Below are 19,436 nucleotides of genomic sequence, written 5' to 3' on the forward strand. Positions count from 1 at the left end.
CGGGCGGGACGTTTGGTTGATTTCTCAGTATGCGTCAAGTGGTCAAGTGTCATCTACAGACAGTAGGAAACCATAAGAGAAGAGAACATGCCTTCAAAATAAAATGTGAGACGACCCAAGACTTTCCACTCTGGAAACTTCTTTTGACATTCGCCAGAATAACCATAGACTGTGTATGTGTCGGTCTATGAGAATAACAAAACGTTTAATTTGAAATTTGTGACCGGAAGTACACGTGTCCTCCACGTAAATGATCCGGTATCAACACTTGCACGGAGGACTTTCCACGGTAATTACAAAACGTCTTCTGTTTGTCAGCTTCGTCGCAGTTATTTCAGTATTCGCTTGTGAACGTTGTCTTTAACCGTGTCTATTTTTTTAGGGCTAATACTATTGAGTTTGTCCTCAAATCTGTCTCTGCCTGTCTTATTCTCTCTGTATCACATAAGTATTGGCTAAGTATAAACAGGAATTAATTACAACTACTGTAGACAATAGTAGGCTTTTTTTGCTTCTTTGATCCTCTTTCTTCATCTTAAACACATTTGTTCCTAGTATGTTTTGCAGCTTTCATCATACAGGACGAGGCTCACACATCAAGTTTGTCGGTGTGAATTTACACCAGCTGTCCACAAGGTCGCACAGTTACCTTGTGGCAGACTGTGTTGCCGTGGTCATTTGAGTTTTCAACTAAAGAACTACCCTGGATACTAATTAATAGCACACAGGCAGTGTTTTCAGTTAATTCACTCATTCGTTTTACTGTTAAATATTGATGTTACTCAACAGATGACATCCTCTGCATTGTTGGTATTGCTGATTCTTCAGTTTGGATTTGGACAAAGCGCTCATAAACATCTCCAGCAGCACAACCCTGAACATGACATGAACATCCTGCTGGGAGATGAGGTTGTTATGTTTTTACTCATTTTCTCATACTCTTTAGCCCAATTTCTAATCTTCATTCATCACCTGCTCACTCTTTGCTCTACTTATTTTATGCAATTCTAGGACACTGGGGAGATAAAGAAACTTAGCCCAGCAGAGCAGAGGAAAAAGATGATGGAAATTGTGAAGCGGATTGATACAAATGCTGACCATCTCCTAAGTGCAGGTACATTTATGTCTCTCGCAACATTAGAAAAGAAAGCAAAGATCAACAGAGGTGATAAAAGGTCATAGGCGAGTCTGCTGTGTTTTTATCGACAGAGGAGGTCACGCTGTGGATTCAGCAAGTCTACAGAAAATATGCTCTGGATGATGCGAAGGAGCGTTTCCCTGAGTTTGACACTGACAAAGATGGTGTTGTTACTTGGGAGGAATACAACATGGTCGCTCATGACCAGCTCATTAGTTTTGATGACAGCGCTGTTCTGGAGGATCCAGAGCAGGAGTCTCTCAGACACGTAGGTGTACTTTTATTGTCCTGTAAGGAATCATAGTAAACCACTGCCTGATGTATCTGTAATGTATCCCCGCTAGCTCCACCTGAAAGAGAGAAGGCGCTTTGACTTTGCTGATGTGGATGGCACACCGGGGCTTAATGTGACAGAGTTTCTTGCCTTTACCCATCCGTCTGAAGTGGATCATATGGCTGTGAGACCAGTTTAGCTCCTACTCCTGCAAATCCTGATATGATAATGCATTCTTCCACCCATTATAAGAGTGCCCTTCATATTTCCTGTTAAAATGTAATCATTTATTCTTTTTTCTTAATAGGATTTTGCCATTGAGGATGTGTTGAGTGAATACGACACAGATAAAGATGGACTCATCAGTCTGAATGAATTCATTGGAGATGTCCGTGGTGATGGTAAGACCACAGCGATTATTTTAAAACATAGAATGAGCTGTTTGTGGTTAGTTTCCTCTATTATGATCAACTTTCATCCCCTGTGCAATGTTAACACTTTTTTTTTGTTATCAGAGGAGTCCCCGTCACAGTGGGAAATTGAAGAAACAGTGCGGTTTAAAGACCTCTATGATCAAGATCAGGATGGCAAGTTGAATCGAGACGAGCAACTCCGCTGGGTGGCGCCTAATAGCTACGGCTCAGCAAGAGAAGAGGTAAGACCCAACGTGTGCCCAGATTTTGTTGGAAGGGGAAAAAAAATTTTCTCTGTTTGAATTCAGTGGCTGGTTAACTGGAGTTTGTTTTTTTACAATAAGCTGTAGGATTCTCTCTGAACAGAATGAGTTTTCAGGTGCTGAGAAAACATTCGCTCACACTATCTTTAACTATCTGAGTAGATTTGCATACATACTCCATACCGTCTGGTCAAGAAAATAATAGGAACTCAATCAGTGAACAGGAAAGACGATATTAGTATAAAATTAGACTAAAACTGTTAGGTAATTCACGTTCTTATACATTAGCATGATATATCAATATTGATACAAAATTCATGAGTTACATGTGTACATAAATACATGAGAAAATAGATGCTCCTTTACAGTATCTATTGCATCTAGGAATAAATCTGTTTTTCTCTCCATCCCTGCTTTTTTCTCTCGTGTCATCAACAGGCTCTTCACCTCATCAAGGAAATGGACCACGATGGAGACAGACAGATCTCAGAGGCTGAAGTTTTGAAAAATCAAGAAACATTCATGAACAGTGAAGTGACAGACTATGGCAGACAGCTGCATGTATCACATGATGAACTATAACTGGACTTGATGTTCTTTTTTTTTTTTTGTCATTTGTTTCCAGGAAATTGTAATATTTATTTCCTGTGTTGTTCTTTGACAGTAGTGGATTTGCTTCATTGTTGATCTTATATGCTAACAACCATTTGCAATATTGAATGAAATTGACAAAATGACAGGGAAACATTTTTCACTCAACCATTGGACAATTACGCACCTCTAAAACATTTACAGTGGTTTTTAAAGTGCTCATATTATGCTTTTTGGCTTTTTTCCTGTCCTTTTATTTTGTTATATAGCTTTTTTGTGCACGTTATAGGTTTACAAAGTGAAAAAGCCCAAAATCCACCCCAAAGGGACCATCACCAACACAAAACACTGTTAACAAACTGCTCCAAACAGCTCTATTGTAGTCCAGCCTTTACTTCTGTGACGAACACGTTATAATGCTCACCTAGCTGCTAGCGTGGCACGCCCTCATACTCTGCTTCTGACTGGGTAATAGCCCTCACCTAGGGATTGCACATGTGCAACTCCCAACAAAGATGGAACAGAAGTGTGATGTCTCACTCTGGAGTTGCAGCAATGTGCAGTACAATAAAAAATATGGTGTTTATAGAAAATTTTAACTTGTTCTGATATAACCTCTAAATTCAATTATGAACCTGAAAATGAGCATAATATGAACACTTTAAGCAAATTCTAAACATCAAACACTTCACAAAATAGTTTGTCCTGCAGGCTTGCTATATTGGATTACATAATATTTTAAGCAGTTCCTGTTATTTTGTCCATTTCCCATGCACATACTGCTAAAGTACGGGGAGGTTCAACTGGGAGAATGATTGTAACCACTTTTTAAGGACGAGTTTGTTTTGATTACATTTTACAGCAGGTTTGTTGAGCTGTATCACCATTAGTGATTCTCTCACACGTTGCCAACTGTGAGCTGACGCATCGTATCAGTCCAGTTGTGGCAACCGCTGGCAGGTTGCAGCTCTTCCTCATTTAAATCAAATGAGTAAGCGAGTGAGTGTTGCTGCTTGAAGGCTGGTTTCCTGAATGTGTCATGATCCATTTCACTTGCATCGAGCAACAGCCTGTTACACTGCTGGCTGCTTTAAAGTGACTTAGAGTTGAGTGGATCCTCCAACACGGACTATTTTTAACCACCGCCAACATGACATTACAATTTAAAGATGCTTTTTGGGTAAGTCAGTGTGACTCTACTAATCCATACTTTTTTTATGTTTATGTTCAGAGCTCTAGTTGGCCATGAATTTTCACTCAGCTGTGAAAGTCAGCATTGTTGTATTTAGTATCTTCACTGGAGTTTTGAGGTAATATCTGTTTTGTGCCGGTCCACCTCTACTGTATTTATGCCTTTCATTTTTTGTATTTTTCATACCACAGAGGCTACTAGTAATGCATTTAGTTATATATCTTTTACTACAGTTTGCTAAACACTTTGTCCTGTTTTTAGAATTATAATGTTTGCTTTCTTTCCTTTTTCTCCCTTTGAAACTCACTGAACAGGTACTGAATTGTTGCTTGGATTAAAACATTAACTATGTACGCAGTCTTTATTGAGAGATAATTATTTCTTTTTTTCTAAAACCAGGTGTCACACAAACTAAACAGCCCTTTTTCTGTACAACATTTTAAAATAATGTTTTTGTGGTGGTTATCATGTGTTCTGTATAAATATTGAGGGGTTTCTGTTTTCTTCTGACTGTCTTCTGACACCTGTTACTGTAACATGTGTATGCAACAATGCAAAAGATCACAACTTAAAATGTATACGTAACTATTTGCTAACAGTACACATTTCTACCATAGCTGTAAGCAAAACTGAAGGAACTGGCCAGTCAGAAACAACAATCAGTTGAACTCTATTGTAGCTTAAGTTTACATTGTGAAGTTGTATGCTTCCTTTTTCCTCTTCATTCTCACCCCGTTATCAGTACACTTCAATTGAAATATAACCCAATAACAATATAAATGAACACAAGAGATGTTTGTACAAGTCACTTTACTTCCACATTAGTCAAATTTCAGCCAAGTGAGACTACTTTTACATGAGAGGGTTTTTTTGGTAATTCTGTCACTTGCTGCTTTCCATTCAGACTCCAGCAACAGCATGTAACATTTTCCATTCTGAATGAGATACCCCCACAATACCTCTTTGTGGAAAAACTCAAAAGTCATGCTATTTAGAATCGTTTAAGTCATCAGCTATTGCCTAATGGTGATCAATGGGTCTTTTAAATACTGAGCAATAAAGAAACAAACATTTTTATTTCCAAGGGACACAAAACAGTTTGTATAAACAGCCTTTATTTTGACTTTTACTCTAAAATGTAAAGTGAGTGTTTTGTATTAGAGCTAAGATTCCCTGTGAAAATTTCCCTTCTCAGCAAAAGTAGAAGTTTTATGGTTTGATATTTATGGTTCCAGGGAGTGGACTTCATCAGTAATATTGGGTTTGAGACCATCAGTCAGAGACTTAATGATGGTCGACGAACGTGCAAAGACATGGAGGACCTCTTGAAAATGAGGTGAGCTCACAAATTTCTAATCGGTTGTACTTGAATAATGGTTACAGTGACCTCAGTATAATGTAGTTCAGCTCTATTGTGGTTTTGTCCATGTAGGGCATCAGCAGAGGAGAAATATGGCAGGGAACTGGTCACAATTGCCCGCAAGGCTGGCGGTTTATATGAGATCTGGTGGGTGCATGTATTTGAGCATTGATATACTCAACAGTATGTATAAATATACCTTTCCAAGTAATAAATGTATTCTGCACTATTGGAATTACATGAGAAAATGCATTACATTTTGTTCATTTTGTTTTCACAGCACTTTGAAAAAATCTTTTGATGAAATGAGAACACGTAAGCACAGGATACATTTCCTGCACTATTTTTTTCCTGTGCACTTCATACATGCCTCAGTCGGATTCTGAGTTTTTACCAGTAAGTTTTGGTGTTTTTCAGAAATTGAAAACGTAGGAAACTTGCACATTCAGCTTTCTGGTTTCCTCAAGGAAGAATTGAAGAGAATGGAGCAGTTCAGAGAGCGACAGAAAGAACAGAGAAAAAAGGTACTAATGAAAAGTCTTTTTTTCCTTATTTGCATGAAGAGGAAATCTAAAAAGCGTTGCCTACCAGGGTGGTTTTCAGATGACAACAGTGTGTGCGTGTGTGTTTAAAGTAACATAACATCTTTACTTTTTAGTTTGAAGTTATCATGGAGAAGGTCCAGAAGATGAAAGTCTCCCTCTACAAGAAGACAATAGATGTAAGGTCACTTCATATCATAAGAGATTTCAGTTTCAGCAAGTGTATATATAGGCTTTATTCTTCAAATATAATTGTGTTAACCCCCCCCCCACACACACACACACACACAGGAAAGGCATAGTGCTGATGTACAAAGCATGGGTTTTACAGTTTCATATGGTTTCTGTTCTGTTTCTCTACTAGTCAAAAAGATCTTATGAGCAGCGCTGCAGGGAGGCAGATGAGGCAGAGCAAATCGCTGAGAAGATGGCCAATGCTCCCACAGCCACTCCCAAGCAGATCGAAAAGGTAAATCTGCACTGTGGTATGACTCATTAAAAGTCCAATGCAATAATACCATTCAGTATTGAAAAGGAAGGATTGTAAAAGGATGAGTGCCTTTTTTCTCTTGAAAATACATCCAACCAGGGTGCCCGGGTAGCTCACCAGGCAGAGTGTGTTATATTAAGTCCCTATCACAGCAGCTCTGGTTAGAGTCCAGCCCAATGCAGAGTCCATTCTCAGTGTAGGCCTACAGTATGTGGACTGGAGGATAACATTTTCCACATCACATTTGTATGTTGGATATTTAACCATGATTGGCTTCCGAACTAAATATATCACTCACATACGTCTTAAACTAAGGTTTAAGATGAACACAGAGAATGTTTCCTTTTCAGCAGATTCCTTTAAAAACAGTCAAAGCACAGTGAAGCTCAAAGATCTGACTGAAGGATCAATAAGAACATCTCAGTCACTGGCAGAACTGTCACTGGCATTTGAGAGTAGCCTATACTGGGCACCCTATTAACAATCCATGCTGTTAATAAATCTTAACATCATCAGTTACTCCACAACACTAACAGATTGGGAAATTCAATTATCTTACCCTTGAAATTATTATCCAATGTAATAATTAATAAAAAGAGATTTATGTTCCTAAACAGAGTGTTATTTACAAAGATTACATCAAAGCACCCAATATAATATATTGCTTTTTTAATGGGCAAACTATAGGTTTACAGAGTTTTTGAAGGTTATTTTTGGGGCATTTTAGGCCTTTAATTCCACAGGACAGATGAAGACATGAAAGGGAAAAGAGAAGGGCAATGGCATGCAGCAAGGGCCCGCAGGTCAGGGTCAAACCCGTGGCTGCTGGGCCAAAGAGCAAACCTCCACACATGTGCGGCCGCTCCACCAACCAAGCTAACCCAGCCACAGGTTTACAGATATAAAGCCAATGTGTAATTCTTTCTTTTTTTTTCAGATGAACAACAAATCTAAACACTGCAGAGAAGCTGCAGAGGAGGCTGGTAAGCTCAAAAACAAGTTTGTACTGTGTCATTTTGTTATGGGAGTTATGGTCTGCCAGAAAATTTTCTTGACTATGGTGGTTACATTTCCTTCCCGTTTACTGAGGATTTTATAAATAGAGTTAGATGCAGTATATATACTGTGTGTGTGTATATATACTGCATATATATATATATATATATATATTAATATATATATAAAAATATTCACAATAATTATTTTACTTGTCTTTAGAGAAACAATACATGTCAAACATTGAACAACTTGACAAGACTCGTCAAGAGTGGGAATCAACACACATCAGCACATGTGAGGTAAAGTAGAGCACTACAAGCTGTATTTCTCCTTTCATTGTATTTATCATGTGAGAAATGCACACTACAGATTGACACATTTAAAATGTCGACACCAAGAGTGGCAAAGCCCAAGGCCTTTCATGTTTATGAGGATGTGCAATACTTCCTATGAGCAGACTCTAAAGTGAGTCACTAATCGGCTTTGTTTTCTGGCAAGAAAGTCTTCCTACATGTGATACATCAAAGCTAAAACAGTCATTCAACAATTTTTTTAATCTCTATTTATTAAAGACCAATTGTCTGTGGCAGTTTGCAAAACAGGACAACCTACTTATTGTGCACAGAAGACACCAGGAAAGACAGCATTTAAAAGCTCTCAAATGCCAGCTATCTTTATCTATCAGCTACCTTTCAGTTGACAGATTGAAGAGAGTAAAGGACAGGATGGATGCTTTTGTAGTGCAAGAAGTTTTTGTGTACACACAGTAATGTTCATTGTTGTACATTTGCCGTGCTTCAATGTTTTCTTTATTATTCATTATTTTTCCAATCACACTGTTTTGCAGCTATTTCAGCAGCAGGAAGAAGACCGCATCAGCATACTAAGGGATGCTTTGTGGGTGCACTGTAACCATTTGTCAACGCAGTGTGTGAAAGATGATGAGGTGCGTGCAGCTGTTTTCACACATCTGTATGGGTCGGATCTTCAGCAAGGCCTTCCAATATATACCATTTTGTATATTGGAAATTCACTCTGAACAAACTGCTCTTTTAGTGTTACGAGGATGTGAGAAAAACACTGGAAAAGTGTGACATCATCGCAGACAACAACTGCTTTATAGAGATGAAACGTACTAGCTTGACCCCTTCAGGTAAGCGCCTGCCCTGCTTCCGGATTTGGATTTGAATATGTTCCAAAGTGGAAATTTTAATATTATCTCTCAGCTTCTCCTAAAACATACAACAGAATGACACATTATGAAACCAGTCATGGATTGTGCAGGGCTTTGCCCCTGAATCATTAGTTTTATTTATTTACAGATTTTCAATGGTCTTTTTACAGCTCCAATTGAATACCAAAATTACTATCAGAAGGATCCTACAGATGACAGAAATGGAAGTGCTGGATTCGTAGGGGGAGTCATGAAAAAGTCAGAATTACACAATGGAAAGCATTGTTACCAAATTAATGATGATGAAAATAGTGATTATTACATAGTGTTTTTTTCTTACCAAGTTCTTTCCCCAAATTGTAGGTTTTCAAGTCTTTTGCAAGGACACGGTTCCAGTGGCTCCAAACTGAGCATTAATGAACAAGTTACACAACCTACTGGTATAGTACCAAAGTCATTTAAGTAACACTACAATTTCCAAAATGATGACAGATATGACTGTGAAGGTCACTTGATTCTTGCAACACAAGGTGTGGAGAAACGTAATTACACACTTGTTCTTCTTCACACCAATGAAGTTACAATTTGGGAACAAAAAAATATACCCACATTACTGTGTTTGGGAAGAACCTTACAAACATATTATAAATTGATGTAAAGCGTGAAGCAAGGGTACAACTTTGGGTTCAACATTGAGGGGGTTGAGATCTCCACTTTTGAGCAATAGCAATAACAAACATTTAATTACCTGCATTGTGGTGAATTCTCTGCAACACTGTGCTTATTCTGCATTAAGTTAGGGGGCAAATGTCTTTAATTATGTAAAGGAAGTTACAATAGATTTTAAAGGAGGGTAGTTTTGATTATTGGGGGGGCTGTAACCCTTCATTGCCCCTGTAAATTATGTCTAAATGGTGTAAAGAATATTTATTTATTTAAAAAAGGCTACGCAGACTATTGTAGGATCATATTTAGTATGAAAAAAATGTCTCAAAAAACGTCTAGGTTATCAGATCAAATGAACACGTTTGGTAAATGACAGGTGGTGTCGATGAAGGGGTATTTGAGCTCACTTGACAGGGCTGCGGGCGTACATTGGACAAAAAAAGTGGATTTGGACTTACAGCTTCACACCAACAATATCAGAGAATGTGTTCAGCTTGCCAATGATCTGATGAGATGTAATACTATCAGATTAGTCGCTCGTTTGGGAAGAAAGTTGCAAATTAGAAGTGGCCAAACAGTACATGAACCATTGGTGATTTTGTCTTAAATCATGTCATTCTCCTCAGCAGAAACATCAGAAGGAGTTTATGCTTCAATTCCTGTATGTCAGGGGTCCCAGCTGAGCAGTGAGGGGTACCAGGTCGTGTATGACTATGTGGCACAGGTCAGCTTCTATATGGGACACATTCAAATGTTCAAATTCTAGTTCATTTTAAGGGATATCTGTTCATTGAATGTTTCTGTCCTTGTTCAGGGGGTCGATGAGCTCTCGGTGACTGTCGGGGACATTGTGGTTGTCATGGATAAAGGTGAGGATGGCTGGTGGACAGTGAAAAGAAATGGCCTTACTGGATTGGTCCCAGGCTCTTACCTTGCCAAATAATGAACTTACCTGACAGCTACACTCACCGGCCACTTTATTAGGTACCCCATGCTAGTAACGGGTTGGACCCCCTTTTGCCTTCAGAACTGCCTCAATTCTTCGTGGCATAGATTCAACAAGGTGCTGGAAGCATTCCTCAGGGAGTTTGGTCCATATTGACATGATGGCATCACACAGTTGCCGCAGATTTGTCGGCTGCACATCCATGATGCGAATCTCCCGTTCCACCACATCCCAAAGATGCTCTATTGGATTGAGATCTGGTGACTGTGGAGGCCATTTGAGTACAGCGAACTCATTGTCATGTTCAAGAAACCAGTCAGTGATGATTCCAGCTTTATGACATGGCGCATTATCCTGCTGAAAGTAGCCATCAGAAGTTGGGTACATTATGGTCATAAAGGGATGGACATGGTCAGCAACAATACTCAGGTAGGCTGTGGCGTTGCAACAATGCTCAATTGGTACCAAGGGGCCCAAAGAGTGCCAAGAAAATATTCCCCACACCATGACACCACCACCACCAGCCTGAACCGTTGATACAAGGCAGGATGGATCCATGCTTTCATGTTGTAGACGCCAAATTCTGACCCTACCATCCGACTGTTGCAGCAGAAATCGAGACTCATCAGACCAGGCAACGTTTTTCCAATCTTCTATTGTCCAATTTCGATGAGCTTGTGCAAATTGTAGTCTCAGTTTCCTGTTCTTAGCTGAAAGGAGTGGCACCCGATTTGGTCTTCTGCTGCTGTAGCCCATCTGCCTCAAAGTTCGACGTACTGTGCGTTCAGAGATGCTCTTCTGCCCACCTTGGTTGTAACGGGTGGTTATTTGAGTCACTGTTGCCCTTCTATCAGCTCGAACCAGTCTGGCCATTCTCCTCTGACCTCTGGCATCAACAAGGCATTTCCGCCCACAGAACTGCCGCTCACTGGATGTTTTTTCTTTTTCGGACCATTCTCTGTAAACCCTAGAGATGGTTGTGCGTGAAAATCCCAGTAGATTAGCAGTTTCTGAAATACTCAGACCAGCCCTTCTGGCACCAACAATCATGCCACGTTCAAAGTCACTCAAATCACCTTTCTTCCCCATACTGATGCTCGGTTTGAACTGCAGGAGATTCTCTTGACCATGTCTACATGCCTAAATGCACTGAGTTGCCGCCATGTGATTGGCTGCTTAGAAATTAAGTGTTAACGAGCAGGTGGACAGGTGTACCTGATAAAGTGGCCGGTGAGTGTATAGTCATGTAATAGTTTGTAAAGGCTTTGTGATTTCAAATTGACAATAATTTGATTTGTTCATATTTGTGTTGCACGCAACATTATGAGTAGGATTTCTTTTGACCTATTATAGTAGCATAAAAGACGCTGTGGAAGAAATCATGTACATTTGCTACAAAACCTCATTTTGTTAGAATGACACCTTTATCACATAATAATCCTACAGATAGAGGCTGTCACATAGGCTGCAGTGTAAGACTGAAATAAATGTATTGATATGGCATATATTCATATTGCTTTGCACTTAGTGCTAATGTGTTAACTCCTCATTATCATGACAGCTGGGAGATTAAGTGAACTGTTGCACAAGACCACTGCACTAAGTTTATTGATATACTGTTGTATTGTTTTATATTCGCAGTTCTAAATGTTTTGCCGAATGTTAGACTTCTGTTGTTTGCCCGTTTATAAGTTCTATGTGTAGTTATTGTTTCTCTTCAGAATGCTATACATAAAAATGTGCATGTATTTGTTATTTATTCAAAATGACAGAAAATGTGTTGTGTTTTTGACATATGCTGAACATTGTTTTTTTGGCCACCACTAATTAAGAAAATTATTTGGGATTACTACTTTATTTTGTTCTTGCTATTCTTTATGTGGATTACAAAAGTACCAGATCAGAACAATCCAACAAAGTAGTTGTAATACAACTATTCTTGGGTCATGTTCCTAAGCAATCTGCTCTCTCTGGTTCAGTACCTATCCCCTAACCAAAGCATCTATTAACCACCATAAGTGTTCACAATGTATGTTTGGTGGTCACAAGATCCTCCAAAAGCAGATACAACTACATCTAATGATTATAGTAGGAGCTATTGAACATACATGCATGTATATTGTGCCCATGGGAACCTAGTTTGAAGACATAAAGCTACAATGCAAAAAATACGAGACCTCTTTGACCTGTTACACCCCTCCCTCATGGGAAATACCTGAACTTTGACCTCTCTATTTTTTGGGACCAAGTTGACTCCGCCAGTGAATATGAGCTACAGTATGTTTGGACAACAACAACAAAAACACACTTAGTGCAGCAATTTCATCTCTTTGTAAAGATGTGAAATTTCAGATAAATTAAAACAATGAACCAGAAAACACAGTCACATAAACCTTCCCCACATTTAATTGACATTCTTGAGTCTAGCTATTGCTACATTTCAGCAAATCAAGTTCTACAACTACCTTAGACTGTTGAGACAAAAACAAACACAGCTATCGGACAAAGCCTATCTTGACTTAAGAATGCATTACTACTTCACAAATCCCACATACTAAACTGGATTAAAAAGTTTGCTTCTTAAAAGAAAGACTAGGTAAGCAAAAGCCAGTTAAGTTACACAGTTTACACGCAAGAGCTTGCCATTGGCTTGGGCTGTGGTGTCCACTATTGCTTGAAACAATGTTGCAGGTAAAAGGTGACTTAACTAAAACTGAGCTGTAATAGAAGAAGAATAGTAGTAGTAGTAGTAGTAGTAGTAGTAGTAGTAGTTAGTAGTGGTAAAGGATAATATTATACAGTCTTTCACTGAGGTACAGGATAGATGTAAATATAAAATATTCAAAGCCATACACATAGTGCAAACTAACATGAAAAAATTACCCTGTCTGCATTTCACTCCATACACAGATTGAGGTTTTATGCCCTCATGCCTATAGCCTATTTGGTCTATAGCTTTTTTGGAAAAACAGGTACAATATATCACTTTAGTGTGGTTGGTGTTTTAAGGTTAGTGTGGTAATAGATCATTTTCATGCTCTCACCAATGGCACATGAATTGTGAAAGTAGTATTATGGTGAGAAATTTGTTCTCCTTTATGCATAGGTGCCCCCTGTAATAAGAAGCTCATAGGCAGGATCTCTGCATCTGCGGCACAGCACGACACATGCACACAACATCCCCAGCATCTAGAAAAAAAGAGAGGGACACCTTAGTGTTTTTGCTTTTTTTTTTTTATATAGTTGTTAGTCTGTTACAACCCTTCAGAAATGATTGGGCCTCACTGTGGTTGTGTAACTCATGCTACTTTGTTTGGACTTCAGAATGTTGGTACCAATAGTGAGACAAAAACCAAATAGACCAAAATAAATGAAGGAATACTAACATTTTGGGAAAAGTTCCTTGCTGGTTACAAAGTTACATACCTGGATAGCAGCAAATGTCAGAGCAGTCCAGATGACATACATCATGATCTCCTTCAACTTCTTCACAACCAGAACTTCACAACCCTACACACACACACACACACACACACACACACACACACACACACACCACACACACACACACACACACACACACACACACACACACACACACACACACACACACACACACACACACACACACACCACACACACACACACACACACACACCACAACACACACACACCACACACACACACACACACACACACACACACACACACACACCACACACACACACACACACACACCACTTCAGACCTCAAACTGTAACGAGTCACTCCTCTTTAAAAATAAGAGGTGTTTGGTATGAAAATGTGACAGGTTGTTTTACTTCTTGGTAGAGATCTTCAGGATGAGTGAGGGATCCTGTGCAGCTGCTTCCAATGTTAGCTCTGCAACAGCTGATGGGTACGCTGTTGTTTTTGGATTCTTCATACCAGTGTGTATTCTGCCAGTCTGAGTAGTTGTGGATCCCACAGCATTGAAGCTGTGAAAATGAAAACAATAAATACTCAAGATTACTTTCAACTACTTGCTTAGTCAGAACGAGTCTAGCAGAAATGTGTATATAATCAGTATATCTGATTTACAGATAGTATTTCTGTCCTCACCTGTCTCTGAATGTAGTCAATGGCACGGCTCTGGGCATTGCTGTTGGTGCCATTATACTCATCGTACACTTTCTTGATAGAAGTATTAACTTCATTTTCAACCTGCCAAACATTGAGATGGGTGAGACTAAACACTGGATAAACTGTACACACCAACCAACATAGTTGCAAAGACGAGCAGACTGGATAAGATCATCTATGGTAGACAGATTGTTCCTGCTCTTCTGGGTGAAGTTATTTGGAAGATTAGCTGAGTTACAAGTTAAGCATTAAATAAGAACGATAAAAACAAACATGCAGTGGCTTGTATTTGACTTTCTCACCTTTGCTCTGTAAACATATCCAAGAACCACAACTGCTACTTCCGTCATGAAAACCAGCAGGAGAATGACAACAAACTGTGGATGGAATTTAAGATTTAATCTGCACAGACAACAGACAATTAAATGCAGAAAAGTAAAGTGTGGATGTCTGACACTTTGGCATGTTTAAAATTAGACAGAATACTACGACTTATGAGAAAAGGGTTGAATGATAGGCTTTTTGTGCAATTATTTAAAATATTTAATAGCTTCTGAAGTTCTGTACTTCTGCTATGTATAATGGTGTATTAGGGGTGCACTGATCCGATATTAAGATCGGATATTGGCCCTGATATTGACAAATTAGCTATATCAGGGATTTAAAAAATTAACAGATCCATGGGCCGATCCATTTTTTTTTTCTCCTCCGTCGCAGCACATCCTATGTCATTTGTCAGCAGCACGTGTGTTGCATGCTGGAAGAGTTAAGTTAACAGTTAAGCAACATGGAGTGAGCCAAAGAGTCAGCTGTGTGGAGATATTTCACGATTGCCACGCCAACTCGATCGGCTGTTTGCAATGTCTGCAAAGTAAATGTTTCAAGGGGTGGTGGTAGTACTGCAAAGCACAATACAACCAATTTAATCAAGCACATCTAAAAGCACCATGCGACTTCAATACATTACATCTACTGTATGTTATCTTGTCTTAGACAGGAAAGTAATATTTAGTTAGGAAAGTCTTGCGCCTGTAGTCTCTTCCACATGGTGGAAGGAAGGTATGAGGTGGAAGGTATACAGTTTATGAATTCAACAACAGTATCTGATCGGTATCGGGTATTGACAGATACACAAAGCCCAGGTATTGGTATCGGTACTGAAAAAGTTGGATTGGTGCATCCCTATTATGTATGAAAACTGACTACATGCTTTTGTCAGATTTGATGTTAATGCTCTTTGCTAATGCATCCTTGAAACCCCCTTTTCTTTTAAAGGTCCCATTACATTGTGCTCTTTGGATGCTTTTATATAAACCTTAGTGGTTCCCTAATACCATATCTGAAGTCTCTTTCCCAAAATTCAGCCTTAGTGCAGAATTACAGTCACTAGAGCCAGCCCCACAATGAGATTTCCTTAGTATGTACTTTAAAGGCAGAGCAGAATACCCAGGGCTCGTTTTAGACATATTGCCATTTCTAGCCACGGGGGGACCATAGGCTGGCTGGGGGGGGATGCATATTAATGTTAAAAAACATCAAAGTGAATTTTGCCATGGGACGTTTACTGATGTTTCACAGTTCACCTTAGATCCATTACTTACTATGCAAGGGCTTCAGTAGCCTCATCTATGGCGTTAAACTTGTACACTGGTTTACTCACCGTTGTAAGACCACAGTAGCTTTCTCTCACTGTAGCACAACATCCGATGAGCCCGATAATGAAAAGGAGGGCTCCAACTGCAATAATGGTCACTGCTGGGATGAGAGTGTACACGTCTTCAAAGAAGTGATCGTAATCATCGTATGTGATGAAGGCATAGGCTCCAACATAGCACAGGATACCAGCGGCGGCCTGAAAGTGACACAAACAACATTTTTACTCAAGCTTATCCACAAAGGTAAAGGAAGTGGTAACACTCAGTCCGTAGGGAGTTGGGTTGGAAACCGGATGGTCACAGGTTCAAGTCCACATACGGACTACAGGTGGTGGACTTGTAGCTTGAGATGTGCCAGTTCACCTCCTGGGCACTGCCAAGGTGCTCTTGAGCAAGGCACCGAACCCCCAATTCCTCGGGGCGCCTTTCCATGTGCAGCCCCCTCATTCAGACATCTCTCCATTAGTGCATGTATAGGACCTGAGCATGTCTGTGATTCAGGCCTGTGTGTAATGTGTGTAATAACAATACAGTGTAAATTGTAATTTCCCCTTGTGGGATTAATAAAGGCTACATTAAACAGTATGCTGAGATTGGTTTTTGAATGGTTATTGTTCAGTCACCATTCAATATTTCATCACCGACATCTCTAACCTTCAACATAACTACTTGAAAGCTTCAATTTACAAAGAACATGTCCACGGCATTTCCTCTCTAACTTGGACATTTTGGGACTGGTAAGAGCGAATTACATTTAACCATGTATCCAGCTAATTTTTTTATTAAGATTATTTTTGGGGCATTTTTAGGCCTTAATTGACAGGACAGCTGAAGAAATTAAAGGGAAGAGAGAAATGATATGCAGCAAAGGGCCTCAGGTCGGAGTCAAACCCTGGCCCGCTGCGTCAAGGAGTAAACACATCTATTTATATATATATATATATATATATATATATATTAATTAAACACACACACACACACACACACACACACACACACACACACACACACACACACACACACACACACACACACACACACAACACACACACACACACACACACACACACACAGCATTGTGGAGCTAGGTCTGGCAGTGCGATACTATTCTACTTTAAACTACACTGCATGTCAAAAGAAAAACGCTGTAGTTCTTGATCCACTACATTTCCTTGACAGCTACTGTAGTTACGTTGCTGTTTCAGAATCTACATACAAAACATGTAGTAAACAACAAGTAACCTAGTCTCTTCTTGTGTTTATCTGTTTTTATTTTAACTGTTTAACTGTTTTTAGTGTAAAGCACTTTGAATTGCCCTGTTGCTGAAATGTGCTATACCAATAAATCTGCCTCGCCTATAGTCACAATTAGCTCCACCTCAAACTGCTGCACACTGAAACACTATTTAGTAATTAATGAATCTGCAATGATAATGTAGCAATATTCAATTTATATTAATTACACACAGAAATAAGTGTACTTAATACTTAAAGTACATTTAGCTGATGATTTTTTTTTACATTTGCTTTACTTTTACCTGTAAAGGAGTTTTAGAAGGATAACGCTGGACCTGAAGTTTACCAGAATGACCTGAGAACCTTTTATCAATATAAGATGAACCACTAAAGCTGTCTTCTTGTATTTTTACTTTCTGCTGCATTGTGGAATAGGATTAACCTGGTGGGTCAAAACAGTAATAGTTTGACTTCAGCAAACACTGGTGAAAAAAGTACTCAGATCCTTTACCTGAGTTATAGTAGAAATACTGTCCTAAAATTCTCCAAAGTAAAACTGTTGAATTTAATATGTTACTTAAGTAAAAGCACAGAAGTATTACTTGGTGGCAAAATGCATGTAAGGTATCAGCATTACTCATTATTTAGAATAGCTTGTTTCAAAGTGTTATATTATTCTGTTTTTATCACTGACAAATACAGTGTATGATGTAAGAGCATTTTGATGTTGTGCATCAATGTGTAGCCAATTTTAGATACTTTCTACTGGGTACATTAGTAGGCCTAGTATACTGCATCATATTATATAAGCAAGCGTGGAGGATGAAGTATTCAGATATTTTACTTCAGTAAAAAAATAGCAGTACTAGTGTCAAAATGCTCTGTTACAAGTAAAATAACTGCATTCAAATCGTACTTTAAGTACAAAAGTATCAGCATCAAAACATACTTAAAAGTACCAAAAATAAAAAATAAAGTCATTATGCAGAATAGCTCATTTTACAATACGATATATCACTGGATTAAAATAAGTGGTGCATTAATTATGTCAATTTAATGTTGCAGCTGGTAAAGGAGGGGCTAATTTAAACTACATTGTATACTGTTGGGTAGCTTAACCTATATTTAATTTCTTAATTCATTTTTGTATGAAAAATCTAAATCTGCAATAACTAACTAAAGCTATTAAATAAATGAAGCGAAAAGCATTTGCCTCAAAGATCTAGGCCTAGTAGAGTTAAAGTGAAAAGTAGCTTGAAAAAAGGTAAAATACTCAAGTAAAGTGCAATTATCCTTGAAATTGCACGGTACATAAGTAAATGTAACGTTATAATTCCGTAAATACTGCATTTTTCTAAGAACGCAGAAGGTCCTTTTTTCTATAAAACGTAATAAAAAAGGTGCTTCATTCAAAAATGACTTGTTAGCAGCAAATCAATAAAGCGTAGGAATTATATATCTCAAGTAATGGCTTTTCCACTGCCTTCTTAAACTAATCCCTCCCTGGTTAAAACGAAGGTCGGCTGCAGCAGCTAGCCGAGCAGCTGACTGCACACACAGCTAACAGCTACACATAGCTAGCTAGTGACGCACGTTTAAAACTGTCATAAACCTCCAAACTTACCCAAAATATCAGGTTCAGAAAGACCAAGACCGTCTTTGACGACGTGATGCCGCACTGCCCCATCTTCAACACGGGGGTTTAATGCTGTACGTGTTGGAAAATAATGCAGGTTTCTACTCAGACATGTCTTAGCCAGCCAGCACTCACCCAACGCTGCCTGTCACTGGATCTGGTTGTACTTGCACCGAGGCGTCGCGCAGCACAACCAGGGTAACAACAAGCACACCTAGAACAAAATAACTCACCCACCCCAAACTGTAGTCAATAGTCTATTTCAGTTAGCATTTGATATACATGTAGTCAACTATTAAAGATTAATGTTAATTAGCCTAATCTAAATGGCAATTGGAGCAGCCTAACTTCTGACATCTAGCTAGTGGTGGAAATATACTTACCTACTTGTGCCTTATACATAAAACATTTTTATCAGTATCAGAGTATCAGTAGGCTACCACCAGTATCACCAGTCTGGTCAGATTACATGATATTAATAATACAATACTGGTGTCATAATAGAACAACCCTGAGTCAGCGGTCATGCACTAAATCATCAATTTGAGCACTTTGTTGTGTCTTTGTTGTTGTGTTGTTATACATGTGACTTGATTTTATCATTTATAGAACTGTATGAATGAATATGACCACTGCTACTGCAGGCCTATTGTAAATTTAGTCCTACTGTGAAAAAGAGGAAAGAAGTAAGCCTAAAGTGTTGAGAAAACAATCTCAACAGGTACATTTAGCCGGGGAT

General features: G+C 38.8%; 3 protein-coding genes across 7 annotated transcripts; 2 read left to right on the plus strand and 1 right to left on the minus strand.

Annotated features, from left to right (window-relative positions):
* Positions 1–17: 17 nt before the first annotated feature.
* On the plus strand, positions 18–4,233 carry rcn2 (reticulocalbin 2). 2 transcript variants are annotated; one of them, XM_032523521.1, is made up of 8 exons: positions 18–289; positions 790–909; positions 1,012–1,114; positions 1,210–1,406; positions 1,483–1,596; positions 1,720–1,813; positions 1,928–2,067; positions 2,527–4,233. In XM_032523521.1, the coding sequence occupies exons 1-8, from the start codon at positions 251–253 to the stop codon at positions 2,668–2,670; spliced, it is 951 nt and encodes a 316-aa protein (XP_032379412.1). In that variant the 5' UTR covers positions 18–250; the 3' UTR covers positions 2,671–4,233. The 2 variants fall into 2 exon arrangements, with proteins under 2 accessions (XP_032379412.1, XP_032379413.1); XM_032523522.1 differs by lacking the exon at positions 18–289 and adding an exon at positions 362–608 and having other exon boundaries at positions 2,527–2,770.
* On the plus strand, positions 3,664–12,640 carry pstpip1a (proline-serine-threonine phosphatase interacting protein 1a). Of its 4 annotated transcripts, none has more exons than XM_032523515.1 (16): positions 3,664–3,859; positions 5,107–5,207; positions 5,304–5,378; positions 5,512–5,546; positions 5,649–5,755; positions 5,890–5,952; positions 6,138–6,242; positions 7,201–7,246; positions 7,482–7,561; positions 8,110–8,208; positions 8,319–8,415; positions 8,607–8,694; positions 8,800–8,876; positions 9,729–9,826; positions 9,917–10,062; positions 11,286–12,640. In XM_032523515.1, exons 1-15 carry the CDS (start codon positions 3,830–3,832, stop codon positions 10,043–10,045), a joined length of 1,230 nt encoding a protein of 409 aa, XP_032379406.1. In that variant the 5' UTR covers positions 3,664–3,829; the 3' UTR covers positions 10,046–10,062; positions 11,286–12,640. The 4 variants fall into 4 exon arrangements, with proteins under 4 accessions (XP_032379406.1, XP_032379407.1, XP_032379404.1 ...); XM_032523516.1 differs by having other exon boundaries at positions 9,732–9,826; XM_032523513.1 differs by having other exon boundaries at positions 8,607–8,876.
* LOC116694078 (tetraspanin-3) lies at positions 12,439–18,911 on the minus strand. The gene is made up of 7 exons (XM_032523539.1): positions 18,686–18,911; positions 15,831–16,022; positions 14,473–14,547; positions 14,150–14,251; positions 13,870–14,025; positions 13,475–13,558; positions 12,439–13,237 (listed from the first exon to the last, which is right to left on the minus strand). The coding sequence occupies exons 1-7, from the start codon at positions 18,746–18,748 to the stop codon at positions 13,145–13,147; spliced, it is 765 nt and encodes a 254-aa protein (XP_032379430.1). The 5' UTR covers positions 18,749–18,911; the 3' UTR covers positions 12,439–13,144.
* Positions 18,912–19,436: the final 525 nt, after the last annotated feature.

This window comes from Etheostoma spectabile, chromosome 8 (genome assembly GCF_008692095.1).
Source record: "Etheostoma spectabile isolate EspeVRDwgs_2016 chromosome 8, UIUC_Espe_1.0, whole genome shotgun sequence".
Classification (NCBI taxonomy): Eukaryota; Metazoa; Chordata; class Actinopteri; order Perciformes; family Percidae; genus Etheostoma; species Etheostoma spectabile.

Bases quoted from the DNA above. Each gene is read 5' to 3' on its own strand.
- rcn2 (XM_032523521.1), top strand. From the start codon at position 251: ATGATCCGGTATCAACACTTGCACGGAGGACTTTCCACG. The intron at 910-1,011 runs GTTGTTATGTTT...ATGCAATTCTAG, and splicing joins ACATCCTGCTGGGAGATGAG to GACACTGGGGAGATAAAGAA. The intron at 1,597-1,719 runs GTGAGACCAGTT...TTTTCTTAATAG, and splicing joins CTGAAGTGGATCATATGGCT to GATTTTGCCATTGAGGATGT.
- pstpip1a (XM_032523513.1), top strand. From the start codon at position 3,830: ATGACATTACAATTTAAAGATGCTTTTTGG. The intron at 7,247-7,481 runs GTAAGCTCAAAA...ACTTGTCTTTAG, and splicing joins AGAAGCTGCAGAGGAGGCTG to AGAAACAATACATGTCAAAC. The intron at 7,562-8,109 runs GTAAAGTAGAGC...ACTGTTTTGCAG, and splicing joins CACACATCAGCACATGTGAG to CTATTTCAGCAGCAGGAAGA.
- LOC116694078 (XM_032523539.1), bottom strand. From the start codon at position 18,748: ATGGGGCAGTGCGGCATCACGTCGTCAAAGACGGTCTTGGTCTTTCTG. The intron at 14,252-14,472 runs GTGAGAAAGTCA...AATGTTTGGCAG, and splicing joins GATATGTTTACAGAGCAAAG to GTTGAAAATGAAGTTAATAC. The intron at 14,026-14,149 runs GTGAGGACAGAA...TCATTTTCACAG, and splicing joins TTGACTACATTCAGAGACAG to CTTCAATGCTGTGGGATCCA.